This window comes from Falco cherrug, chromosome 1 (assembly GCF_023634085.1).
Source record: "Falco cherrug isolate bFalChe1 chromosome 1, bFalChe1.pri, whole genome shotgun sequence".
NCBI lineage: Eukaryota > Metazoa > Chordata > Aves > Falconiformes > Falconidae > Falco > Falco cherrug.
The window spans coordinates 47,736,314-47,751,076 of record NC_073697.1 but is presented as its reverse complement, the minus strand read 5'-3'; the positions used below and the strand labels follow the sequence as shown (position 1 = coordinate 47,751,076).

Sequence of the window (14,763 nt, the reverse complement as noted above, 5' to 3'; positions counted from 1 at the left end):
CTGGTCAGGTTTTGCTAGCTCAGTATGACTGATTGAGTGAAAGAGACCACTGGTGAAAAAGAACTTTAATGTAAAAATCTGCTACTGAAGGAAATAACAACCCAGACTTTCTCTTTGCTGTCAGGAGATTTGGGCTAAAACCATGTTGTCATCTTTTTATGGACCCTTAACTCATTCATTCATTCATTCATGTTAAGTAAAGAGGTCTGCAGGCAATTATTTGATACCTGTGGTTTGGATTGGGAGTTGTCACTTTCTTTGCGTGGTCTTGTTTACTTGTTGTGGGCATGAATTTTCTTCTGGCTTTTTAAATTTTTTTTTTTTTTTTTTTTCCCCTCCCTCTGTGGAAGTGCTTGTCCTCAGTAAGAGCAGTTGCATTTGGAGTCATATTTGCAAGACCTTGACAGAGTCTTGTTCCCCTAGAGCAGTAATGACCAAACAGTTTAGATATTTTGGTATGCCTGTACAAGAGATCAAATGTATCTTCAGATGTAGTGCAATAAATATTGCACATATGAGGCTTCTCCAGTTCTTTCTTCTGTTAGTGTAGGAGCAAATAAAGCCGTTCATGTGTGATCCCACGCAAGTGGAGAAACCTGCCAAAAACATTTGTCTAAAAATGAAGTCAAGACCAGACTGCGGACTTCTTGGTAACTTGAGGCAAATGTGGTTGCCCCTTCCTTTTCATAGAAATTTAGATTGGAAAAGACCTTTAATATCAAGTTTAAGTGTTAAACAAGCACTGCCAAGTCTACCGCTAAACCATGTCCCTAAGTGCTACCTCTACATGTCTTTTAAACACCTCCAGGGATGGATGGTGATTCTATCACTTCCCTGGGCAGCCTGTTCCAATGCTTGACCCCCCTTTCAGAGAAGAAATTGTTCCTATTGTCCTTCTAAGCCTCCCCTGGCACAACTTGAGGCCATTTTCTTATGTCCTGTCACTTGTTATCTGGGAGAAGAGACCAACCCCACCTGCCTACAGCCTCCTGTCAGGCACCTGTAGAGAGCAATAAGGTCCCCCCTCGAGTCTCCTCCTCTCCAGGCTAAATAACTTCACCTCCCTCAGTCACTCCTCATCATTGTTCTCTAGACCATTCACCAGCTTCATTGTCCTTTGGACAAGGTCCAGCACCTCAATGTCTTTCTCGTAGTGAAGGGCCCAAATCTGAACACAGGCTTTGAGGTGTGGCCTCACCAGTGCCCAGCGCAGGGGGATGGTCACTGCCCTGGTCCTGGTGGCCACGCTATTTCTGATACCAGCCAGGATGCTGTTGGCCTTCCTGGCCACCTGGGCACATTGTTGGCTCATGTTCAGCTGGCTGTTGACCAGCACTCCCAGGTCCTTCTCCTTCAGGCAGCTTCCCAGCCACTCTTCCCCAAGCCTGCAGCGCTGCAAGGAGTTGTTGTGACCCAAGGGCAGAACCCAGAACTGAGCCTTGTTGAACTTCATACAATTGACCTTGGCCCATCAGTCCAACCTGTCTGGACCCTTCTGCAGAGCCTCCTGCCCTCAAGCAGATCAACAGTCCCGCCCAACTTGGTGTCATCTGCAGACTTACTGAGAGTGCACTCGATCCCCTTGTCCAGATCACTAATAGATCATTTTGTTAAGACAATAGGAATGGAATTCCTTCTTAGAAGAGAAGCCTCTGTGCAGCTGCACCTGTTTCTGACTTGGTGCTGAAACTGCATTGTTCTAGTTTACATTGAAGTTAAAGAACACAACTCATTGGTGAGAATTAACGCCCTGTGGCAGGCAGAAAGGTAATACTTGTTTCTCATGTGTTAAAAGAGGACATTCAGCTTTTGGGCCAAGTGTCTGAACTACCATACGCGATTTCTGAGGCAATGCCAACAGATAACTATAAAACCCACACACTACTCAAGGAGAAGGAGGTTTCGTAGATCAAGTATGTAATCTCGGAGAGGGACAGAGTGCCTTGGGAGATGTGAGGGATCCATGAAATAGAATGCATGTCATCATTTTGTGGGAACATAAGACTTGTTGCTGTAATCAAAGCGATGCTTTTATCTAGTCCAGTACCCTCTTTAACAACTGCTGAGATGTGGTTAAAGGTAAGGTGAAATCTTCCAATAGATAAATACTAGATAATTAGTTGTAATATGATGTTTTTCCCTGGTAGCAAGAAAAAAACATATGCTTTTAAATTTCCATTTTGGTACAGTTGCATCTTTTTTTTTTTTTTTTTTTTTTTACCCTGAACTGTTGAAGTTCCAAATATTTTTGTAGCATTTATACATATCCGCTCTCTAGTAATTTCATTCTCTTTCTTAAAAATTTTATGGCAATTTGCAATCAAGGTAATCAGAAATATGCTTTATCTTACTGCTTTTGGATTTGACAATTTCAAGGTTTTTTTCAAGGTCTCCTGGAACTTGTATTAGGGGATCAATAGGATAAATTATCTTGTTGGATTTTGTGTGTTTATGTATAAATATGTATATGTGTATATATGTATTGTTTTGTATACTTTTATCATGTTCTCTCTTGCACTGATGCTGTCTAGCACAAAAAATAAACAAAGGTCCATAAGTAATGCCCCACACCCATGTCCCCAGTGTTTTTGAAGTTGTCGTGGAAAAGTTTTTATGTCTGCATGTCTTTTTGTCCCTGTCTGGGACAGGAAGGGAAATTAAATGGGAAGGGGTAATCTCCAGTCCTCCTGATGAAGACAAGAAAGAATGAAGGTTTCCTTTGGCTTAGGGTGAGATTGCTTGAAGGACATTATTCATTAGTCTGTATTCTGTCCATTCCGCTTGGCAAGAAAATGTCTTCCTCCAAAACTTATTCTGTTAAGTTTTATTATTTAATAATATTAACAGAAAAGTATACTAGTGATTCACATTCTTTATTTTTCAGCTGAATAAGTTGCAAGAGCTTCATCCTTTGCCAAAGATAGTTTTAGAATACCGTCAGGTGAGCTGATGCTTTTCGCATAGTGTAGTTGTACTGACACAAAATTAGCAAGAAAGATAACATATTCACAGCTAAATAAATAAGAAAGTTGGCTTTAATGTAAGTTCATTCAAATATTCAGTTAAATTTTGAAGTTGTAGGTATTCTTAAGAATTTTTAAATTTAATGTTTACTTCTGCTTTGCACTGTGTTAAATTATTTCTAACAAACAACTCTTGCAAAAACAATTGGAAAACTTCACTGTTAAATTTGCCTAGTGCTATAAAGCACACTATTAGGACAAAACATTTATTTTTTTGAGTTCTGAAGTGAAGGAGATGACTTACAGGTTTTTTTTAGGTGACGAGCCTCTTGAAAATCCAAAGCAACCTAGTTAGTTTGCTCTCACACTTAATGTTTGGGTTGTCAGTGGATGAATTTCCAAGATTTAGGAAAAAAAAAAGAAGTGTTAGGGTGGTTGGGTAGGTTCTTTTTCTGTGCATGTGTGGCTTTTTTGTGTAGTTTATTGACCTGCGGATATAAGATGTAGAAGAATAAATTCCCATAGTTCATTTACTAGCATCTGCAAAGACCTGGCTTTAGGGTATAACTGAGCACTCTACCTAATTTATGCTGTTAGGTCAAGCTATTAGTGAGTATACATCCGTTATTTACTGAGATAAAACTGTCTTTTAAAAGAAGTGTACAAGTTAACATGCATTTGGAAATTAAGATCTTTAATTTGAAAAATATCTTGGTTTTTATAAATAAGCATTTATCTAAACTTTAATATAATTTAGGTTCATAAGATGAAATCAACTTATGTGGATGGACTACAAACATGCATGAGAAAGGTAGAAGTATAAAAAGTATACTGTAAGGTACTGTATTTCAAGTAAATCAAAAGTGTGAAATGATTGCAGTGTTTACAGATTAAGAATTTTTGTATATGTAAAAGGATAAAATATTTTTTTATTTTGTAGTCCTGATTACAGTAAGTTATTTTTCTTGATGTTTACTTTAAATAAAACTTAACTGTGTGTTTCATCCTTTTCTTTTTGGGAATTTTTACTTTACTTTGACTACAGGGATTTATTTCCTCTACATGGAATCAGACAGGAACTGTGACTGGCAGGCTTTCAGCCAAAAATCCAGTAAGTGAGGCTATTAGAAGATTTACGTTTTAGTTAGAATTAAAAAATAGTATTATTTATATAAAATATGTAATATTTTTAACACATGAAATGTTCATTTTTACTTAAGTCTAGCAGTTGCCATATTGTTTGTAAATGGTGGATAGAAAAAGCTTATTAAATGTGTGTTTCACTCTCAAACATTTTTTTTATTAATACTTTGTTATTGTGGATCAGAATTTAATATTATCTGAAATTTAAAATTACCTGGAGTAAACCTGTAGAATCTTGAGCCACATGGTCTCTCTAGACTTTAACTGAATACTTCTTTGTAATAAATTCCTGGTGTTTGTGAACTATTCCTTGTTAAGGGATTGGTAAACCCTAGAAGGCACCCTGGGGATTATGGGGGAAAAAAAAAAAAAGCAGCTCTTCTGAAATTTGGCTTCAGGCCTCATAGTAGTGAAGGGCTAAGCTGGCTATGCTGTTACTTTGGAAGTCTTGCCAGATGCTTATATAGCTGTGACACTTGGGTTCTTTCTGCTTCCTTGCTTGTCTTTGGCTATGATGATCTTGATGTACATGCTTGTGGCTGGAATGTGATTTATTTGACTTTCTGGACCGCTAGATGCTTGGGATTTTTTTTCTTTCTCTCTTTTTTTTTTTTTTTTTTTTGCTAAAGTGGTCTTTTTAAGGGCATATTTGAATATATTTTATTTTATTTGGAGCTTAGGAAGCATACTGACTTGGCTGTAGGGACTGGTGAGGCCTTTTGTGTTCCAGTTCTGTCACAGCCCATAGCTGTGTGGATGGGCGTGCAGAACCTGGTGTGGGAGGAGACAGCTGCAGACTGCTTCAAGGGCTCTAATCAAGTCATAAGCAGGGGAATAACAGTAGACAAGTAGTGACTACCTACCTGCAGAAATGTTCTGTTTGGTTTAATCATGGCCTTTCTCAACAAAGACCTGACCTCTGGCCCTCTGGGAGAGGGGGAATAGATGCAGAAGTGGGACTTGGCTCATGAAGGCTAGAGGGAATCCACAAGGCCACTGTCCTTTTAACTTGTGCCCAAAAGTATTGTCAGTTCTTATCTGTGCAGCTTTGAGTACCGCTTAACTGTCTAGGCAGGTACTAGCCTTAAGCTTTGTGGATACAAGTGGTATTAGAATCTTTGGGCAGTCTTGGGAGAAAGACCATGGTCTTCTACAGCTCTTACCTAGGAGTAGAGATGTTAGATGTAACATTTATGTTTGACTACTTTGCATGGGTGGGCTCATGTGGCTCCTTGCAGGTCCTGACTGGTATGGTGACTTTTGGAGTCCTGGCAGAAACTTGTCCTGAGAGGTTCTCATCCTCACAATACTAGTGACTTCCTTAGCTCTTCTTTTGCTTGTGTTCACAGTTCAGGTTTCATTTCTATCTTCCTACCTTCATGGTACATATTTCTATACAGATTGTCATCAAACAATTTATAGGAAGTGCTTGTACATTTTCCTGAGTAAAATCCAGTGTCTAGGATTCTGAATTAACAGTGGAAAGGAGGAGTGTTATGCTGCTTTTGCTTCTCATGCATCCAGATGGGGGAAAGTGATGGGAGAGAACAGAAAAGATGATCATGAAGGTCAGTTTGCTAAATGTTCTGATGTGATGCAAAGGCGTTTACAAGTTTACAAGAACAGGCAGCTGTCATGAACAACTGCATACAATACAAGGTGACCTTTGGCCCATCATGCTAATAATGACACAAAATCTACTTTTCTTAAGGGTTGTTTTTCTCCAAAATAATGCTGCTAAGGTTAGCATGCAGGGTTGCCTAAGGCTGCGTTTTCCTTATAAGGAAAAACATTGGCATAGCTTTTTTTGTGTGAAATGTTTATGGAACTTATACCATCTGTTTCTGAAACATTTATTGATATAGAAGATACATTGCAGTACCCAGTCACTCTAGTAAGTGTTAAAGGATTGTGAAGATCCTTGCCAGAAATCATAAATATTGTAGATATTTTTGCAGTTACTATGATGTTATGTCAAATTTCAGCTGAATATTTGCTGAGGTAGTTTATTTTTAACCATGTTTTAAAATGCCTTAAAGGGGTGATTAAAGCAAAAGACAAGTGTAAATCAGATAAAGTGAGAATTCAAATAGAAAAAAAACCCCATCCCCTTTGCTGCAGTGGTTGTGGGAGATGGAGTTCCAAACAAAGGTTTCTTTATCTTTCTTTTTTTTTTGTGAAGGTAATGGATCTGTCAAGGTAATGGATCTGTCTGTCCTTTTTCCTTTAAGGCCTTAAATGGAGTCCAGGAGGGATTTACTCATAGGTTTAAGGAGAAATGACCGGACATTAGGTACAGAGCAGGATTTCTTTTTCAGATAAACTCTCCTGTGATCTTTCAGACAAATTCACATCTGATGTATGGATGATGTGTATTTTTGGCTTTATGTGGGTTTCTTTCTGTAGATAAGCTTATTCACATGAATTTTTATGACTTATGCATTGCAGCAGCTTAGAGGGGGCTTCTTGATACAACTTTACTTCAGTGGCTCTCCATGTATTCATCTATTTTAGTTTAACTGTGCACTCAGTCTCATTTAGTTTCTTCTTCTATAATGTGTGCTGCATAGTTAATGCATTTTTCACGTTCAACAGTGTTATTTATATTGTAGTCTCCTGCTATAGCATTTTAACTATTTTCTACTCCATGAGAACCTGTGTATCTGAGTCCTAAAAGTAAATATAAATGCTAAAATTCTTCAGTCAAATTATTTTGTAATATACCCACAGTAAGTCATGAGTGAGGTGGAAAAGCATAAAGCCAATTAAGGTCAAGCCTCTTTGAGAATGAAAAGAGAGAAGTCCTAACTCAAGATATAAAGATTGCATATAATTGGATGTTATAATTTGTTATAATCAGTGCTAGAATCAGATATTCTGTATTAAGGTTTCTTTCCTCCAGGCTTCTGCAGCAGAAAGAACTGAAATGCTACTAATGAGTTTACACTTCTGTACTTCAGAAGATGTTTTTATCATTAAACTAAAAAGCATAAAGTAGTGGGCTTCAGGGGGCATTTCCTTCCTTTTAGTTAGAACAGGTTATGCTGAAGATAAATAAACTTTGTACCTTCCCAGACCAACTGAAAAATAAATAAAAAAAAAACCCATTCCTATTTCTCCCCAGGAGAAATGCTTTTACTAGCTTACCCAAAAAGGCAAAGAAATAAAATAATTTAACCTGTCAATCAAAGCAGTACGTTAACCTTTAATTTGGAAAGCAGGAATGCAATTTAAAAGGGAAACTAATTGGGGCATGTTCAATGTTAATGTGTTCAAAGAAGGACCGTAAAGAACCTGAACTATTTAACATACCTCAGTCTCTCTAACAAATATAAGTAATGTTTTCTGATAGTGAATGCATGATAAGAGAATTGCATGCTTATTTATTAGAAAATGGGTGTTCCTAATAGTGTTTGAAATATGAATAATGAATTACCCATCTGGTATTCATTCTAATGGGGGAGAGAATCTCTTGAAGTAGAGACCCCTCCAAGCAATTGCCATCAAAAATCAGTCTGTTAATTAACTTAGCAAACCAGTTTTTCTGATTATCCACACTGTATCTCTATTACTTCTCTTCTGAGCTGTCTTCTGGAGTGAATGGACTACTTACCTATGAGATAAAACTCAAATGTGGTTTTGGAATAGTTTTGGGATTGTCTATGGACAGTGTGGGTGAGATGCTGCCTGTTTGTCTCCCTTTTCATAACACTATCCCAATGGGGTTTACATCTTTAGCATCCCCACATGTGCACACCAAACAAGGTGGACTGTCATAATCATGCTATCAAAACTGTTGTGATAGCTCTATAATTTCAGGCATTTTGTCCCAGGCATCATTAAGGCTATAGGGTGATCTGTGATACTGCCAGTACTCTTTCTGAAAGTTTGTAGTCTATAGTCACAATTGGATTCCAGTACAAACAGGGTGTTCTACAAGGTATTTCAATAGTGATGAGCTGCTGTGCATATTTGAAGTGTCCTGTTTTTTCCCTGTCCCTTTCCTTCACAGCTTTTAGAAGGCTTTGGCAGAGCTGATGCAACGTAAGGAGCCAGACACCGAGTCTGGGAGCAAAGATGTGATTGCATCTTCCTATTTTTTTTTGCAGAAATGAACCAATGCCTTGGCTGCTTTTGAAACTGCACTGTTAGCAATGTAATTTTCGTAAGCTTGTTTTCGTACACTGTCTGCTGAAATGAATATTGACTTAAAATAGATGGTACGGGTCTTAACGTTTGCATTGATTTTACATGTGTGCTTTCTATGTTTTTTTTTTTAAAGTATGTTAATTGGAAAGCACTGGGGATAGAGACAAGTCAGACAGGTTCATATATAGGAGACTTTCGACAAGAATTTTTAATGTCATCCAGGCTAACAAAATCATTTTTAGCTAATTATGCTGTGATGTTGGCTTCACTAAAATAATGGTGGGTTGTCTTAACAGAGATTACAATGTTTATGCATTTTCTCAGACCTTTGCATCAAAGCCGTTAGTGTCATATTTTCTAGTCAGTAAAACCACCTATAACTAAGATGAGTCGATATGCTCCTAGAGAAAGTCAGAGTGTGCATGCTGTTTGTTATGGTTGGTCTGTGTTCTCTGAGTATCTCTTGCATTCAGAATGCATTTTTGTGCCATGTTTCTTTTCAGTATATTTATTCCAATACTCTTGAGTCATGTGCCAATTTTGACTGTACTAATAGCACTGAAGTATCTCATTTTTATGAGTATTTATAGAGTTTTGATGTTTTTAGAATCTCTTTTGGTTTTGCTTTATTTTTTTTAGAAATATTTTACTGAAGGCTTTAGCATTTAAAGAAACTGTTTACAACATTGGAGACAGAATTTCTCTATTTCCTCTCTTTCTTCCTTACTCATCACTGTTTTTGTTTTATGATAGGGAAAATTTACTTAAATGAGTGAATGAGCATGTTGACAAGACTTTAGTTCAATTTCATTCATGATGAAAATTTACACAACTTTAACATTACAATGTGATGCTCTTAGTTATTGGTGTGACAAGTACAGTGTAAGTCACTGTTAGCTGTATCATAACACCCGTGTCTGATCCTCCAGAACAACATCTTGTTCATGTAATACCCAAATGCAGAAATAAGGTTTCTGCATCAGAGACCTTTGTTCTCTTAGCATCTTGAGTACACATAGTGTCCTTTTCTATGATATATGCATGTCTTTGGTATTCTCTGTACTAATGCTCCTGATTTGTATAAATTCATGAATCTCATGGTATGTGTGGTGTATCCTATACAAGGACTATATTTTATAGCATAATATTTTCCATTTAGCTCAATAAAGCTTGGAGGATCACCTGGGCTGTAATTCTGTACTAACAAGAGCAGTTCAATCATGTATATAACTATACGCTTCTCTTCTATTTGGGATTATCTTTGTATGTATAATTGTTCTATGTGTTATTTAAAGAAAGATAATGTGTAGCTAGTATAAATCTGCTTCTATGCAGTAATCAACATAAAAATACTTGCATTTTATTTATATGTAGGGTAAGATAGGGAGTCTGTTATTATTTCTTCTGCAAACTAAACATAAGCACAGGAATATATAGATTAATTAAAATTAACAGCTCAAAAATGAAAGATTCTATACAACTTAGAATAGTATCAGCTAAAGTATTTTTAGCACATTATGAAATATTGACTGCGGAGGCTGAATTCCTCCTTCACTCTCCTTCAGCTTCTGGCAAAAAGCTCCTCAGAGGAGCTTAGACTTGTAGAAATGGGAGGAAAAAAAGTTCCTGTAAAATTTTCCTGTGTTAGAAGATAGCACTGCATACTTCCAGTTGTTTCATTAAAATTCAAAGATACTATGTTTCAATACACTATAAGTTAAATTGTCAGTACTTGAATGCTGTCAAGTGGGCTATAAGGTAGTTGGTTATATTTTATCCTTTGAATGGCCTTTGCCAGCAATGTTTGGGAAATACTGCAGGTAGAAGCCAAAACTATATACTTATCATGCTTTGGAAATCCATGCCTGGAACACAGCTAATGCTACTGCCAGTTTGTTTTTTGTCTAATATGAATGTGACTGAAGCACACAGCTAACAAGAAATGAAATTAGCGTCATTTTTGCTCAAAACAAGTTGTTGTTTTTTTAGCTGGGTAGGTTTCACTATCTTACAAATTAAAAGGTGTTTTAAAGTGAAGTAACTATAGTAATATCTATTATTAAAGTATTCTGTTAAAGAAATTAATCTATACACTGTGTTGTGTCTTTTTACGAAGTCCACAGAATTTTAGAATAGTTTAAGAGCAATTTTAGCATGGTATTTTGGTTACAAGAAGCAAGTGATGCTATTCACTTGTCTTTCACAGTCTTTATTCTTCCACTGTTTATCCTCACAAATTTCAACTCCTGGCTGAGCACTTTTTCCTTATGGTTAAGATCGGCATATATTAGCATCCCCTGATGTCTCTGTGTGGTCACAGTTATTGTGCCTCTGTACTGAAGAATTTAATAGAGCCCATGTCCTACAGAGTTCATTTTCACGGTCCTCATCCATAAGATGGTTGCTCAGCTTGAATCTTGAGCAATGTGCAGAAATGCATCTATGATCTTTATATTAAATATATATACGCCTATTTATTATGAAGGTGTCTGTTGATACCTCTTGTGAGTTGATTAATATTCTAGAAATTCTGCTTGAATTTTTTATTCTTCATATGAAGTATTCTGTTAATCCGATTTTTAGATGTACGCTTTTAGGAAATACTCAAAGCTTGGAGACATATGTTCTGAGAGAACACACAGATTATGTCTTGTCTTGCAAGCTCTCAGAAGTGAGAGGTGTTAGCATATTCCTCTAATGGCTGAATTCCTTTTTGCAAGGGCAAAATATAGTTGAATTCTGTTCTCAGCATAGGTTTTGTTATGTTTTAACATAATACAAGTATTTCTATAGTTTATTTTGCTATAGTGTTCTACTATACTTTGTTCTCCCATTCTGTATCTCAGTCAGCAAAAATTACTTCAAAAAAATCTGACAAGACAAAAAATGGAGGAGACAGAAATGAAGAATGATAAAAAAAGATTGAATAAGAATAGGTGAAGATCAAAAGTTAGTACAGCAAAAGAGACTTCTTATCTTGGGTGGTCCAGTTTTCAGACAATACTGATTTTCAAAAGCTTTGTCATTGGCATCCCAAAGAATTTCAGGGAAATTATGTCTGTAGCTCTATATCCCTATTACATTCAGCTTTCTCCGGTGACAGTTCTTTTTTTCTGTGTCAATGAATGAAAGATTTGCCATTTCTTTATTTTCTCAGCATCCTTTCAGAAAACCTCAGGAAACTTTAGCCAGAGTTTTGAAGATGGATGCACTCTGTCAGATTTGGAGCAACAACAAATAACATTGGTTTGTATAATGGTCACTGAAGATAGAATAGGACAGAGGTCATCTTGCTGACTCCCACATGGCCTTGTTGTCCTTAGTTCTCCCATACTGACATGATCATCTGCTGGCTGTGCCTCTTAGGATCTTGTAGTTAAGGACCACTTCTGTCAAATCAAGAATTGTCCTTTCCTCACTGTGATTATGAAAGAGACACTGGTTATTTAGTTTTCCTTTAACTCCCTTAATTAGCCTCCTGTTCACACTTTTTGTAGCCTTTTAAGAGGAATTCCCTGATAACATATGCTCAGTAAATTCCTCAGTATGTGAAACTATCTTGTTTGAGATGCTAAATTTTACCCTTTCTTAAAACAATTGTTATATCTTTTCTTTAGAAAGTAAATTCCTCCAGCCTGGAAATCTTGTAATTTTTCCTGTGTTTAAAGGTCTAGTATCTGTACTTTTTGGGCAGTATTCCCTTGACAGTGTTTACTTTAAAGCTATAATATACAGCTAATATACAACTAGTACAATATTTACTAGCTCCAACTGCCACTCAGAGCGTTGTCATCTCTATGCCTTAAGGTTTTTTCACCAAAACCAAATCGTATCTTCTTGGAGTTCATCCCAGAGTTTAATAGCCTCCCATATTAATGAGCATTAGTTTAACAAAGCTTATGTTTTGAGTATAATTTTCTTTAAGGAAAATGAAATAAGTAATTTAAATTTAGTCAATTATATAGGGAAACAAAAGAAGTCTTTGTCTCTTTGAAAGATGTGTAGAGCTGTGTATATACAAACTTCCTTGCTGTGTGAAGGTTAGTAATCTGTCAGTATTTAATCAAGCATCTGGGCTGAACCCACAGTTGGACAAAATAATATATCACAGAAAATGTCAAAATCGGTAAGTTAGTAAAAGACAGTATTTTTATTATTTTCAAAATCACTCATTGATTCCTTTGTCATGTGCTTCTAAAATATTATTTATTACCGGAGGTCATTGCTAGGTCTAAATTTCAAAGAATATAGCAGAAAGAGGATTAATCATAGGAAATCAAATGCACTATTCTTATGGCCAACTCTCTAAAGTAAGAAGTCAATGTTTTTGGTTGCCCTTTTCTTCTTTGCTTGTATTCACTTTGAAAGCTGCTTAAGCTTGTGGGAACATGATGAATACCGCTAAGTCTCCCACTTGACTGACCTCTAAATCCTTGATAATTTTGTGCTGCTGGATAAGGGAAAAGGGGAGTGCATTACCTTTGAATGGTTGTTTGCTGCTGAAAAACAGTAACTAGTGCAAAAATGAAGAAATCCTTCACCAGAAGTTTGTATGTTTCTGTGTGTTTGAACACAGAAAACAGATCTCTCATTTTTAACTAGCCACTAGGTGGCAATTGCAGACAAGTCAAGATTTTCTTAGAAATGCCTGTACACATACATACCAGGCTGGTATTGCTATGGTGACCTTGTTCATTTTTATTTTCGCTGTTTATTAAGCTACTTGCTAAATTTTAAAAATTAGATCTTCAGAATGTCTTGAAATTCTGTTTTGTAGAAGTCACAGAAAATAACTGTTTATTCCTTTACAACAAAAAATAAATGCTGCTATTGACAATAATTAAATATGGCAATTTTCCAAAAGAGAAATCATGAAGGGTTGGGGTTTTTTAATTTTTTTTTCTGCTGTGTAATTTGCTCTAAGTGAGTTGCCACTAACTTTGGAGGTGCCAGACAAATTGAGTAAATTTGTTATTGTGCATGCCCTCAGGACTCTGAAATCTTGTTCTGCGTTGCAAGAAGACTGTTTTGGGCAGTGTGCAGTTTTCCTTGCCATTTCTCCAGCACTTTTGGCCTTTAACAGAGGAGCAAGCAGAGTGCTGATGGTTAAGGAAGTAGCTCACTGAACCTGTGCTTATATTTCTTCTTAAATTGATTAACTGAGCTATGAGAGCACAATTTATCAGTAGGTGTCAGCCCATGTAAAGCAAGAGAAGACAACTGATAAAGAAGGAAAAGGAGTGAGAAAATTTTGAAGTAAATAGAAAGAAATCCACTACAAGAATAAAAAGGAAAAAATAAGTGGAGTTATATAATATAACTCCACTTTTTTTTTGCAATGAAGTCTAGTCTGTAAGACCAAAGTATTACTTCTGCTCCAAAAGTAATAAAATGCTAGCCATCAGACAGATGTCATGAACTTAAAAGCTTATGTTGTGTTTCGTTGTGTAGAGCTGAGCTCTTGTTCAGAAAGAACAGTCTGGCCTAATTTTTTTTCATAAACTTTCAGGAGAAGATACCAAAAGAAACACCAGACACTTTTGGATTTGTAATGCTTCAGTTTTTCCTGGAGTGCTACATTTCATGAAATAAACTAGAATTTCACTGCTCTGAACTTTTTTCAAACAGAAGAGAAATATTTGTGTTTTTATCCAGTATTGGGAAATTATTAATTTCCAGGAAATAGTCTTGCTTACAAGAAATGCAGCTATTTTTTGCTTTTTTCTGGCATTGGTAGCCACAGTAAAACAATGTTTAATTCCTCAATTGTCTTTATTTTGCTCTTGTGTTTGGCACTGTGCCTCACTGTAACAGCAGGTGGATTAGCTGCCACATCAAAAGATACATACATTGCAACTTTACCTGGTCTAACTGCTTCCTTATATCTGCTCAGTCTAACTCCTTGGCTGTTTTTGCTCTTCCCTTGTGACACATCTATACTGTATATATTTATAAGTGGATACTCTTACGTTAGTAGTAAGTTTTGTCTCTGTTATTTTTAAGTCAGTCATTAGATCAGTCCAGGAATTAATCAGAATCAATTGGCTATAGAGGAGTCTGAAGCTACCTCCATGCATTCTCATTTATTTCAGGAACTTAACTGTTGTTTTTTCCCTATTCCCCTCCCTGCAGTTTGTAGGTCTTAAGACAGCCATATATTGTAGGTATTTAGAAATGCAGATCTGAGCAGTTCGTAGGTTAATGAGCCATTTTCTAGAAAAAAAAGAATCTACGTATGGCTATAGATGTGTTTGTATACCTATATAAACATCTATTTCTAGGGAGTTATCAGGGTTGACTGAGGTTATTTGCTCAGAAAATAGCAACTTATGCTACTGAAAATGTATGTAGAGAGGAAGAGAGGTATGAGTTAACTGAATCGATATAAATAACTGAAAGGGGAATTTAACAGGAAATATGATCAATGATTTGACTTGACATAGAGTAAGAAATAATTAAAATGCACCACCAGCCTCTGTGATTAGGTGGTCCAACTATACTGACTTCA

At 36.3% G+C, this 14,763-nt stretch overlaps 1 protein-coding gene across 1 annotated transcript in view; it reads left to right on the top strand.

The window, feature by feature from the left end:
• Window positions 1–14,763, top strand: part of POLN (DNA polymerase nu) — a 106,183-nt gene that overhangs the window by 24,650 nt on the left and 66,770 nt on the right. The window contains exons 12-14 of the mRNA XM_055706019.1: window positions 2,885–2,941; window positions 3,721–3,774; window positions 4,009–4,074. Of these exons, the coding sequence (XP_055561994.1) occupies window positions 2,885–2,941; window positions 3,721–3,774; window positions 4,009–4,074 (177 nt within the window). The remainder of the gene's footprint in view (window positions 1–2,884; window positions 2,942–3,720; window positions 3,775–4,008; window positions 4,075–14,763) is intronic.